Source organism: Macaca mulatta, chromosome 7 (genome assembly GCF_049350105.2).
Source record: "Macaca mulatta isolate MMU2019108-1 chromosome 7, T2T-MMU8v2.0, whole genome shotgun sequence".
NCBI lineage: Eukaryota > Metazoa > Chordata > Mammalia > Primates > Cercopithecidae > Macaca > Macaca mulatta.
Window position 1 is genome coordinate 75,891,527 of NC_133412.1, and position 13,651 is coordinate 75,905,177.

General features: G+C 42.3%; 1 protein-coding gene and 1 long non-coding RNA gene across 5 annotated transcripts in view; one reads left to right on the forward strand and one right to left on the reverse strand.

Moving 5' to 3' along the window:
- Positions 1 to 568: 568 nt before the first annotated feature.
- Positions 569 to 13,651, forward strand: part of AGBL1 (AGBL carboxypeptidase 1) — an 857,161-nt gene continuing 844,078 nt past the window's right edge. For 3 of the 4 annotated variants that reach the window (XR_013395946.1, XM_077940232.1, XM_015142961.3), the window contains exon 1: positions 569 to 1,032. Coding sequence is in view for 2 of the 4 variants with exons in the window: in XM_077940232.1 (XP_077796358.1) it covers positions 982 to 1,032 (51 nt within the window). In the remaining 2 variants the exon portion in view is untranslated. The remainder of the gene's footprint in view (positions 1,033 to 13,651) is intronic. The other variant, XM_077940234.1, reaches the window with a different exon arrangement.
- The window catches only part of LOC106999275 (uncharacterized), a 33,389-nt gene continuing 24,080 nt past the window's right edge, over positions 4,343 to 13,651 (reverse strand). The window contains exons 4-6 of the long non-coding RNA XR_001446067.2: positions 9,364 to 9,403; positions 7,238 to 7,360; positions 4,343 to 4,714 (exon numbers count right to left, since the gene is read on the reverse strand). This is a non-coding gene — a long non-coding RNA (uncharacterized LOC106999275). The remainder of the gene's footprint in view (positions 4,715 to 7,237; positions 7,361 to 9,363; positions 9,404 to 13,651) is intronic.

Sequence of the window (13,651 nt, forward strand, 5' to 3'; positions counted from 1 at the left end):
ATTGAAGGGTATTGATATAGGGAGGAGGAGAAGCTAGTCACTAAAACTCTACTCACACATCCCCAGCAGAAAACACAGAAAGGGATCATGGATTCTACACTGGTCTGAAGGAAACTCACCCCAGGTGTCTGCTGTCCCTGAGGCTGAGGACAGGGCTCTCAGCCCTCCATTACTTTGACTGAAGTGTTTGCAGCAGCAAGAGGCAGGATGGTGCACTGGGTAGTGCTTGTGCTCTGGTGCCAGCTTGCCTGTTTGAGGCCTGGCATGCAATCCTAAGCTCTGTGTTCTTGTGGCCTAATAGTTCAGTGCCTCAGTTTTCTTGCTTGTAAAACAGGGGTAGTCATAATAGTATCCACCTCTATAAGGTTACTGTAAAAATTAAAAGATTATGTAAGGGACGTGATCCATAAAAAATGTCCAGAATAGTTATTTTCCTTTTCAGCCAGAGCTCCTGTGTCTAAGCCTGGGACCTCAGGGGGCCCTGGGCTTCTGTGGCCTGAACTGCCACAGTTGTGCAAGCACTCTTGGGTCTCCTGTTACCCGGGAGCCGGCAACAGACCAAAATAAAGAGGTGGGGTGGGGTAGCGGGGCGGGCTGAGCGAGCCTCTAGAGGGAGTCTGACCAGGTCAGCTGGGAATGCCTGTCAGCCATCCAGGGTGGCTTCTCCTGCGCTCTGCTCCTGCATGGGCCTGGAGGTGGGTGAGTGACTCATGCTGGTGCCCTCCCCACCCCTGCACCCAAATGCTCAGCCCTCCCCACAGCCGGGGCTCACCTAATCCCCACAGTGGGAGTCAGGGGGTATTCACGCCTGTGCCGAGGTCTAGGGTTGCACCGCACTGACTTCACACTCAGCAGCATGTGCAGCTGAGGCCTCCGTGCAGCCGTCTCCTGCGAGGCGGGCAGCGAGGTCAGCTTGGCAGCCGCCACCTCACCAGCCTGGATCTGGCCGCAGGCAGCGGTTCCCTAGGACCCGAGGAAAGGATGGCCGAACAAGAAGCTAGTGGGCTACAGGTCCTGCTGCACACACTTCAGGTAGGAAAGGGTAGTGTGGGTGCAGAATCTGGCGGGCTGGGTCTTTGCCTGGGCTGGCCTGTTTGGGAGCTCTGCACACAGTCCTCTCTGGTAATCACTGGCCCGGTTTGCTAACAGCAACAGAACAGGAGTCGGCTCTCACCTTGAAGCTGACCTAAGTGATGCTGTGGAGTTCAAATATTAAACACGACGATGTTGATGATTGTTCTGCTTAAATTATTGATCCTGGTGGGGTCAGAGGCTCTGGGTAAAAGATCCAAGTTTGCTAGAAATGGGAAAGGTGGAGAAAAAGCCTGTTTGGCAAATGAAGGAGACCTGTTGAAGCTCTTCCTGAACAAGGCTGGAGACCTGCTGAGAGCATGCAGAGCTGTCTGGGAGGACAGGGTGGATGAGGAGAGGACCCTTCTGGGCTTCTCCTGCTAAATGACTGTCTTCCTGGGCTCCCAAATTGTAGTTACATCAGAATGGCCTGAGATGCTGACTATCAGTGCATTTTCCCAGGCAGGATCTGAATAGCAGGTGTTTGAATCATGTAGGGCAGTAGCCTGGGAAACTGCCTTCTCCCTGGGGTATGCTATTCATTCCTAATTTTCAGAATTCTTGTTCTAGAGCAGTGGTTTGCAAACTTGTCTGCATGTTAGAATCACCTGGAGAGGGTCAAAAAATACTTATGCTTGGGACCCACCCCCAAAGATATGGATTTAACTGGTCTTGGGATCAATCTGAGCATTAGAGTTTGAAAACTCCCCGGGGGTCTCCATGTAGATTTAAGGCTGAGAACCACTACTCTCTATGCTTGTGATTAGCTGGATTCAGAGGATGCCAGCATTGAAAAAGGCCCAAGGGGTCTTCTACCCCAGGAGTTTAAGCCCGAAGTTCATGGAAAGGGTCGCAAGATGATGGGCTTGCGGGGGTCCATGACCCCATGCCCCTGTTTAGAATATAAACATTTTGTACGTATTTTCCTTTTTCCCTGTTGGGAAAAATGTTCCTAATTTTCCTCTGATTCTTTTTGTTTGTTTTGTCTTTTTTGAGATAGCGTCTCACTCTGTCACCCAGGCTGGAGTGCAATGGTGCGATCTCGACTCACTGCAACCTTTGCCTCCCGGGTTCAAGCAATTCTCCTGCCTCTGCCTCCCAAGTAGCTGGGATTATAGGCTCCCACCACCACGCCTGGCTAATGTTTTGTATTTTTAGTAGAGATGGGGTTTCGCCATGTTAGCCAGACTGGTCTCGAACTCCTGACCTCAGGTAATCCTTCCACCTCGGCCTCCCAAAATTCTGGGATTACAGGCGTGAGCCACCATACCTGGCCATTTTTCTCTGAATCTTAATAAGATTTGTATTCCTGAAAGTTTAAGAACCAATAAATCCAACCTTCAGGTGTGCAGATAAGGAAACGGAATCTCAGAAGTGAAATAGGCTCCTTGATGTCATATGGTTACTTAGTAGGGGAACTGGGACTTCGATATTCAGTTGACTTGGCGTCCTTTGACTCATTCTATCTGATTCGTGCAAGGTGAAATGTATCTGGCCAGGGGTGTTGGAGGTGGGAGTGGACCTCAAATTTGCAAAATAAATCCAAGGATTTATTTGTATCTGGCTAGATTTATTTGATTTAATAACCAGGTACAATAAGCTGACATTCTGAGAGCCCTTCTAATTTCTGAATAGTTATATGGAGATCTTGATTAACTGTGATTCTAACAACTGAAAATGTCTCATGGACAGAATTTTCCTTGTACTAGCTGTCTAGGAAAGAGGGAAAATAATAAGTTGGTAATAGGGGTTCAGTAAAAATGAATGTCCTGTAGTTGGCCTCAAAGTCACTTCAGGTTGAACTCAATTGCCTGTATTCCCACCAGTGAGAATTGATAATTGATGTTTAGCATGATCACCCCGGGGCACTGCAAGATTCTCAATTATCAAAGAAAGATTTAATTATGTTCACTAGACTCTACTTAGTTCCCAATTAAGCAGAACATTATGATAACAGGAGCATGCTTCCTGTATACACCTCAGTTGATCAGAGTTTGGTTTAGAATTGACCTGGGTTCCTGGCCTGGCCCACACCGAGTGCTTCCATGAGCCCTGTTTCTGTCTCTACGGTAGAAGTCAGAACTCTGAAACACTTTTTAAAAAAGAGAACCTAGAACATATATTCTGTGGAATAATCTTTCATGATGGATTTGATGTCCTGTCCCCATTCTTCTCCCCATGGACTTGAACTAGGCGAGCCCACATTGTTTCCGAGAAAGGGTTAACTGAACCTGTCTCGCTTGGGGATCCCAAAGATCTTACCAATTCAAACCAGTCTGTCTCTCCTTGTGCACAAGGTGACAGACGGAAGGCTTTGACTTGCTTCTTAAATCTTTGGGAAAACCAGTGAATAGGTTAGGACCAAATGTCAGCTTAGGTCTCAGTTCCCATGTCTTTTAGGAGTACCCCAAAAGGTTGCCAAGGGAAGGAAGAAAGAGATCAGAGGGACAGAAAAGGCAAACACAAGCATAACAGAATATCCCCATGCTATGTTTGTGGAAGTCTACCTACTTGAGCATATCACCATTTCTGACTCTTTAGGGGCATAAAACAGGCCACTAAGAAACATCAGTTTTCTGTGTTAACCTGTTCCTGCACACATGAGGAAGGGGTAAGTGGTTTTCCTTACCACAATTTAAAAACAGCTTCTTTATCTCGGTCCTGAAGGTCTGAGAATCAGATTTCTACCCAGACATGTTCCAACTTCCTGGCCTTTACAGTGTGGATGTGAGGCAGAAAATCAGACTGACTGATGTGGGTCTGGGTGAAGTGGGAGGCAGGCAGCCCACAGCACAGGTGCGAGAGGCAGAGAAAGGACTGGATCCAATCCCTTTCCTGGCACTTACTAGCCTGTTCATCCTCATGAAAGTTCCTCGACCTCTCTGAGCCTCCATTTATGTAATCTGTAAAAGAAGGGCCATAAAAATAAGTTCCTCAGCACTTTCTGTGAGGAGTAAGAGAATACATTTGAAAAGCGCTTGTGAACTCTAAACGGCTGTTTGAATGACTGTGGTTTTATGATTTCCCTAGTTGAGTATGCAGTGGAGAGGCTGGGAACACTTGCCTACACTTTTCATCAACCTGCCTTGCTTTTTTCCTGGGTGGACTCCAATATACTTGGGAAAAAAAAAGAGGTGTCTCATTTGTCCTGCTCTCGTCTCTCCATGTGGTTCGAGCTAATGGAGAAGATGGGGAACTGCCAGGGTTGCAGGATATGGGCTCCTTGCCAGCTCTGATGCCACAGGCTCTCACCCAGCAGGGTCCCACAAAATGCCAGTTAAGTACCTTTATTGAAACATGAAAAATGTAAAATTATTCGGTCAGCTTTGGCACATTCTGCGCTGTGATATGGGCACATTTTTACCATTTCCATTTGTACTTTATTATTTTATGTGATAGCTGCTAGATCAAACCCTGGTCTGCATCTTTGCCAAAATGTGCATAGTTAACTTCTTTTCTCAACTTGGGATCCAAGAACATCTATTATGGATTATGAATGAGGCTGCAGGATGTGGGGCTTCCTGTCTCGAGTAAGCCATGGAACTTAGATAACCTCAGCTGGGGTTACCAGTCCGCTTTTCCCCCTTGAACTTAATCCGCCAGGGATTATTTCCAAGATAACAGGTGATTTTTAGCTTCTGGGCTACAAATAGAAGAAGGGTAGAAAAATGACAACTGATAGGTTTCATTCATAGCACTTGGGAGTTTTGCTTCCAAAATATGTGTTTGAAATTTTCCCTTGTAGAACTCTCCATAGAGGACATGGGAACATCCATCTATTGTATCCATTGGGGCAGGTGGAATGGAAGCTGAGCTTTTTCCTTGGAGTTAAACAGAAGGATTTGGACAATCAAGGGTAGAATTTTCTTTTAGATAGCAAACACTGTGTAGACTTTCCAAGGTTCCCTAGGAAGTTTGAGGCTTTCTGGGTTTGTTGGAGATGCCTGCTTCAACCACAACTCAAACATAGAAACAAACTGAAAACTGTCTTAATTTCAAGCATTAGTAGAAACAAAGAAAGAGGAAGCCCTATGAGGATAAGGGCCAAATGGACAAGAAACAAAACTGGCAAGAAATTACATCTGTCTGCCTAAGGAATGGCTTCGTGACAATCAACCTGGGTAGGGAAGGGATGATGACGGTGTGTAGGCGTATGCTGAGCTTTAGGTGGGGAGAAGCCTTTATTTGGTGTTTTGTTTTTCAAGACCTTATTACTTTCACAGTTTCTTACATTTCTTGGAATTAGAGATTGGAGAAAATGAACAATTATTAAAGGTCCACTTGTGCTAGGCTTTTACCTCCACTACCTAACTTTCGTCTCTCTGCCACCTGTGAGGAAGATGTGGTTGTTCTCCTGTCTTATAGATGAGGATACTGATGGTTAAGGAAAGGATAAGCTGCTCAAGGCTTAAGGACAGAAACTTAGTAAATCCTGAGATAAGAGATGTGAGGCAAGTTTTGTTCCCCTACAGCCTTTTCACTGGTTTGCGTTGCTTAAGCAACCTACGGAATATTCACTTATTCTTTATTTTGAGGGTATTACTTTCATCTGACTAAATCTGAAGGCTGGGGGGAAATGAATTTTCTACAATTCAGGAAGGCCTATTCAGAACTGATATCATCTTCCACATCCTAATTTGTCGTGTGGGTAAGGAACTCCTGATGAAGGAAGGTAATATTTTGGATTTGGGTCAATAGGATGTTTTCAATATCCATCTATTCATCCATGTATTCACTCATCTACCCATTCATTTTATCCATCCATCCATCCATCCATCCATCCATCCATCCATCCATCCATCCATCCAACTAGACATAGCTTTCTATGTGCTAGAAGAGATGTGTAAAAATGAGAATTATAACAGCTACTTTGAGACTTTTTATTAGTTTAGAGAAAATTTATGAGAAGAAGTAAGCATATTGGTACATGCCCAATAAGTAGGAGCACTTACTGTAATGAAATACAGTCACTGGCCTCATGAAAATGCAGTGTAGGAGCTAGGAGGAAGAAAGAAAATTATTCATAAAGCAAGTTTGCATGCGATGAATGCCGTGGTAAAGGTAAACATCAAAAGAAAATTTTATGGAAGTTGGGGGAAGAAACCTCTCCTGAATAGAGATTCAGGCAAGGCCTTGGAAAATGGGTCTGATTTCAACAGGGAGAGGTACATTTACCAGGATAAGGAGGGTGCCTAGTGATCTTCCCTCTGTTGGTGTGTTGGAGGGTGCGGATTTGTCATGGCATGGAGTTTGATTTAAAATGACAGTTCATGAGGGGGAAGAAATGAGATGGAGATGGAAGTTTGACCAAATGCTGGAGGATCTTGAGTGGTAAGCTTCAGGTCCAACCATGCCCTTGGTAATGGCTGCCTATCCCTGCATGTGAGTGGTAGAGTTGCAAGACATTCAACCAAGATGATAATTGCAGAGCTCTTCTGGAACATTCAACATGACTGCAGCCCTGTTTTTTCTTATCATGTAATGTGATCTGTCCTAATTCCCCATTCCTGACCAGGCTTTTGTCACTGGACTTCTTCCTATGCCTGTTCCCAACTCTTAGTCCCAACCTTCAGCCCCTCCTGTCACTTACCTCATCCTTGTATCTCAACTCATCCTGAGCCTCTCTCTAACCCTAGGAGGAAGGGTTGGGATGAACTGAGGCTTGGAGATTGGGGCAGGAGAACTGTTCTACAACACTTGATTTTTGTTGTTGTTGTTGTTTTTAATTTGTGATTTTAGGGGCAGCATTCAGATGTCCTTGCATCAAAGCAGCTCTGATAGCATGACTGAATTAACCAGAGTTGAGTCAAACAGTCTCATCCCACTCTCAAATTGAGAGCAGTTGGCATTTCCATCTTCTGAGCCCAGATTTTGGATCTGTCTCCCTGAGCACCCACCTCTGCAGGGCAGAGGGTGAAGGACAGGGGGCCAGTGGGGCTTTGAGGTATAATTGGAAATGCAATGCAATGAGGTGCTTTGCTGGTGATATGCTGAGACAAATGGCCAACAGAGACCCACGCCCACAGCAGAAATCCATCACTTGGCAATATTTACTCCACAATTTACTCAGTTTCTGAAACTGGAACCGATCTCATGAGGACCAAACACAGCCCCAGTTTCAGCCCTGGGAGTTGGGGAAGAGAACTTGGTCTGGCTTATCAATTACTGTATCTGCAATTGTGGAATAGGCAGCTATGAATCAAACAGACTGGGCACATCTTCATATTTCAGAAATGGGTGTATGGAAATGCATCCTCCTGGGTGTGAGTCCCATCTCCTTTCTCCAGGCCTGAAATAAAGAAAGTGGAGAGTTTGTGGGCTCTGTGCTTTTTCACTGAGCAAGTGGTTCCTTCAAAGTCGTAGATCTGCAAATCAGGTTCTTGTTAGAGAAAAGGGTGATATGAGACAAGGGAGCAGTCAAGGTCAAGAGCTAGGAATAAAAGAATGAATATAATAGAGGGCATGAAAGAAAACAGAATGGCAAAGAGTATGTGCTCAATAAGTCTCCCTTCCTCTCTCCCTCCCTCCTTCCTTTCCTTCTTTTTTCTCTCCTTTCTGTTTTTTGGTAACTTTTTACAAACTGAATGCATCTATGTAATTAGCACCCAGATGAAGTAGCAGTACACTCTCAGCATCCCAGAAGGGCCCCCTCACTCCCACTTCCATGGAGTAACATACAGTAACATGGAGGAATCGCACAAAAGTTAAGCAAATAAGTTGCTTACATTTGTGCAAATAACTTAAGTTGCTTAACTTTGTGTGATTCCTCCATGTTGCTGTATATTGTTGTAGATGGTTCGTTCTGATTGCCCAATAGCATGCCATGCCATTGTGTGAATATCTTTATCCCCTCTGGAGTTGGTGACATTTGGGGTAGTTTCCAGTTTGGGGCTATAATGAAATAGTGCTGCTTTGCACATTCTAGTGCATGTCTTTATGAACAAATGTATGCATGTCTGTTCAGTATATATCTAGGGATGAAGTTGTGGGATGCTAGGGTGCACATATGTTCAGCTTTATATATAACAACAAATGGTTTTCAAAAGTGGTAGCTCCAAAACAAACATCTATTAGCCACATAGATACCATTAGCTAGTGAAAGCACTGGATGTTATGCCAAAACTTGCTTAACACATATTTGTTAGTTGAAAGTGATTTGAGATACTTTGCATCAAGGGACTACTCATAGCATTTATGTCTTGTGTGTTCAGTTCCCCCTTCTTGGTCCTTTTCATAATAGCTAAAATAATAACTAACATTTATGAAACAACTTCTGCAAGTCAGGAGCTATGCAAAGTTTTTCATATGCATCATCTCATTTAATGTTTTTTTTTTTTTTTTTTTTTTTTGACAGAGTCTCGCTCTTTCACCCGGGTTGGAGTGCAGTGGCATGATCTTGGCTCACTGCAATCTCTGCCTCCCAGGTTCAAGCGATTCTTCTGCCTCAGACTCCTGAGTAGCTGGAATTATAGGCACGCACTACCATGCCTAGCTAATTTTTGTATTTTTAGTAGATACAGGGTTTTACCATGTTGGCCAGAGCTGGTCTCGAACTCCTGACCTCAAGTGATCTGCCCTCCTCAGCCTCCCAAAGTTTTGGGATTACAGGCGTGAGCCACCGCACCCCACCCTCATTTAATCTTTGCAACAATCCTGAGGCAGTTAATGTTATCCTCATTTTAAAGCTTTAAAATGGAAGATTGGAGAGGTTAGTGAATTTTCCACGATCATAGAATGAGCAAGTGGCATAGCTGGAATTTGAGCAGAGGGAATCTCATACCAGCAGAAGTTCCCTCAGCAGGTGCATTAACTCTCTAAGGAAAAGGAGAGGCATTTAGAAGATTGTCAATAGATTTCCCCAGGTGTGAGTGTCTGCTGGGGAAAGATGGAAACCCTCACCTAGCACAGTCAGCAAGGACAGTAGCTGTCTCCACAGGCTGGAAGGACTGGCCAAAAGGGTGCAGAACAGGTGTCCAGAACAGGGATCAGCAAGGGCCAGATGGCAAGTTTTCAGGCTTTGTAGGCCGTACAGGGGATCCCTGTTGCAACTACGCAACCCTGCCACTGCAGCTGTAGACAATATGCAAATGAATGGGTATGCCTGTGTTCCAGTGGAACTTTATTTGGAAAACAGGCAGTGGGTTAGATTTGGCCCACAGGCCATAGTTTGTTGCCCCTGGCCTGAAGGCCTTTGAATTACAAGCCTGGTGTAAGGGCGGGAGATGGAGTGGAAAGCTAGTGGTGGAGCATGAGGGGCTAATTGCTGTGGCAAACTGCCACGTAGTAACTTACCTCTTTGTGGTGGATGTTCTCAACTCCCAGGCTGCCCTTCCTGTAAAAGCAACAGATCAAACCATGCCTCTGGGCGCAAGTCTTGGAGAACCTGAAACATGCAGTTCAGAGTCCTGAGTCTCCGACTGCTGCCACAGCTTTTCTGGCTATGGGCGGAGAAAGTGCTTGTATCCATTAGCCCACTGGGGGTGGGCTTTCAGGTTATTTCAGCAGCATTTATTTGTGATAGGGGACTATTATGCAGATAATCGTCTGCATTCAACAGCACTAGAATCCCAAGATAAAACCAGAACTTCTCAAACTGGGTTCCAAAGAACGGTAGTGTTCCCTGGGATGCCAATGGGTATTCCACTCAAAAAGGGTTGTGGAAACAGATGGATTTGAAATGTCAGGATAAATACGTTTACTATATTTCTTTACTAAAGAATCTTCATTAAAAAAAAATCTTTAAAGATACTCATGTCTTTCAATTCTCAGTTTAAATACCTTTTACTCAGAGAGGATTTCTCTGACAGCCCAATGAGCTATCGGGTCACTGTATGCCCCACCTCTCTCATTTTCCTGTCTGCGTGTTCTCTAATATTTGTTTTTGTGTTCCTTTTCTTCTTCCATCATGGTTGGAATCTTATCTGTCTTGCTTACTCTTTTTCCATACTACCTAAAGCACTGTCTGGTACATGGTAGGTGCTCAATAAATGTTTGTTGATTGACTAATAAAACGAATGTGCATGGTATATTAATAAGTTTGAGACATAATATATGGCATTTCTAAACCATCTAGGAAATAAGATAAACATTTTTTTGGCAAAACCCACTAGTATTTCATAGGACATTAGGGATCCATGGAACACATTTGGCAAATAATGGTTTTAGACCAATGCCATGTTATATCTCTGCTGCCTTGTGACTGTTGACTTTCTCTTGGTTTGGAAACTGGTTTCAGCGTGTTATAACTGTTATGATGTGAGTGGATTTGAAGTTAGTTCTATCAGAAACCTAGGGTCATTCCTCTCGTTGGTGAATACCACCAGCTAATGACCATACAACCAGTCTGCAGGCCTTGCATTGACATGAATTCTGGTCCTTACTTGATTGGGATAAAATAATATAAGCAATAGATGTGAAGGTTTAGAGAAGGGTTCTTTCTAGAGGCTCAACAGAGCCATTCTGATTCTGATCAGGAAGCCATATGGCGATAAGGATAGCTTTAGCTTCAGGTTTCACATTAAAGGCAGGGTCAGATTTCACAGTCACAGCATCTGATGAAGCTTTTCCTAGGGGACCTGGGGAAAAGCAACTTCTCTAATGAATGGTCAGCAATGAATTCTCCCCTCATCCTTCCCCTCCCGCAAAACAATGCATGTTAACATTTCTAATCTCCAGATCCCACCAACCAGTGCTAGCTCAATGGCCTACACTTTTGACCCAGAGCATCCATATCCCAGCCCTCTGAAGACAGAATTAAGCCAACCAGTCCTGAGGAGAATGCAGATACCTTTTACTTTTCATATTTAGATTAAGAGGACACTATAAGCAAATCCCACTTTCTCTTTGACTTTAATTGCACCAACCTAATATGTTCAAAAGGAAAAAAAAAATGGACCCAAATGACAACTAAATTTTTGTACTTTAGAAGGGGTTAAGGTGATAATATTTGAAGAAAAATGGGCATTAAAATTCAAGAAGTGTTTTTGTCAAGAACCCCTCACATTTGTTGAGCACTTACTACGTACCAGGAAATAGCCTAAGTATTTTTCCTGTCTTCTGTTACGTAACCTCACAACAATCCTGTGAGGAATATATGGCTGTTTTCCCCCTTTTACAGATACAGATAAAGAACACCAGGCATTTGCTTTAGTTCTTGCAGTCTTTAAGTAGCAGTTGCAGTTTAAACACTGGCAGTCTGACTCCAGATTCTAATACATTCCATTCACCAGTCTACAGCATCCCTTTTGTTTTTACCTGTCCTTTCTCCACTAAACATATTTTTCCGTAAAGGTAATACCAGTTCACTATTTGTAAAAAATTTAATTAATATGTAGTTATAAATTATAGGGAGAAAAAATTCCCCATTAGATTCTACTTCCTAAGACAACTTCGTAAGCACTTGCTAAGTATTCTTCTAGATGTTTATGTACATATAGCAATGAGATGTTTCTATCATTATATACCTATATCTTTATCATTTTTACACACGATTATTCAATTTGCTTTTCCTGCATACCAATGTACTTGAACATTTTTCATACCAACACATATAGCCAGCTTAATCTTGTGTGATAGTTACATAGTTTTTTAGTTCATGGTTGTACCATAATTTGAATAAATAGAAGTATATTTTCTTCTAGCATTTCACTTGGGCTTGACTTTATATATGTTACTTTTTAATAGTGAAATATACCAAACTTTTCTTTAGTGGTTTATTTTTGCTGCAAGGCTTTCCCCCCATGATCTAACTTTTATACTTAATGATGTCTGAATTTCACACCATATCATTTCCTTTTCCTTATATCTTGTTGCTTTCATAGAGCTTCTCTGCCATACTACTCTTCACTCGCTTGTGCCAAGAGTTAACACATTTGTAGCTTTAAAATTTCTTTTACTGGAAGGCCTCATTTCTGTGCCACCCAATAGAGCTCTGCATGATAACATTTGAAAGTTTGAAATCTGATGTACATATTTATTTAAATTAACATATATAGGTTTCTTGGCTGGGCTTTAGGAAAGCCAGAGTTGATTTTGGGTACTGCCACTGACTTTCTGGTTGACTTGAATCCTATGGGTCAGTATCTTCTCTGTCTTGACATCAGTGCTAGGAGATTTGCCTAGTAATATAATCTGTTTCTTTGGCATATTATTATTTTCTTGTTATTGTTCATATGTTTATTAAATGCCTCTCTGTGCCAGGGAGTGGAAAGTAGTGGGTGGAAAGTTTTTCAGAATTTTATCAGCAGACACTTTCCTATCAAAATTCTTTCAAATGCTAATGTTTGATGTCAGGAAGAAAGAGATCCAGAATGCTGTGGTCACTCTTAACCCCCTTTGCTCTATGACCTCTCTGTTCTGTGGTGACCAACTGAGAACACAGTAGCATCATTACTCCAAGTCTCTTGGGGAAGATCAAAACACTCAGTGGCTGTAACATGTTTAGCTATGCCTATGCATTTCTGTCTGCCTATGTGGTTATCAATTCATACACTACAAGGCGGTGAGTTATAAGCTTTTAGTTTTTTTTTTTTAAATCCCACTGATTCCCTTTGAAAGCTAAAGACACTTTCTCCAGGTAGATATATATAAAAACTTGTGAACAATTCAGGGCAATAAGCCACTTGATCAGGTTTAAGTTTTTCCAGGTAAACACTACTTGGGCTTTGTCTTAGCAAATGAAGATCTTAAAGGTCAGGATAATACAGCAACTTCCAGTGAAATAAATCTCACAATTTTTTTTCCAATTATATATCTCTCATGTATCTGTACTGGACACAATATTCTTCCTATGTCTATATCCCCACTTGGTCTTCAACATCTTTCATACTTGATTTATACTTGTGAAAGTCATAAATACCTTTGATGGATCAACTAAAATGTTACTTTTCGAAGAAAACCTTTTCTGACAATGTAAGTAGATGGCATATCTCCCTTCTCCAAAGTTGCACCCAAGCATTTGTACCTCTCTCTTGAATCATCTATGATTTACTTGGTTATAAAAATAGTTGTCCTTCATCTATTCAACAAACCCTTACTAGGCATTGAGAGCCTCAAAATAAATATAATGTTCTTGCCCTCCCAGAGATGAAGAATCAGATATACATTTGAGAGTCTCCAGAAAATTAAAAACCCTAGATAAGCATACATATGCACTTACACGAAACATTTGAATCTCAGAAGATTTGTCCACAACTAGATTGAGAACTTATGCCATGTGATTGCTTGAGTAAATATATGAACAAATAATATAAAGCATTATTATAAATGAAGCGGTAGCAATGTTCCCAGTGTATTTTTTAAAGAAGGGGGATCTCAGTTGATCTCTAACCTTCCATGAACCTCTGCTCTTGAATAATGGTAGGTTAGATATTTCAGACCAACTATTGAACTTTAGATAATTTAAAAATGTGGATAAAATATAAATTTTTTATTCTAAAAATCAATGTTCTAATGATACAATGAGCTTGTAATGGATTGAAGTCAAGAGAGGTAAGAAATTCAGAGAAAAGAGCAAAACTCTGGTACTTTTGTCTTGGTCTTAGTCCATTTTATGCTGCAGTAACAGATTACCAAAAACTAG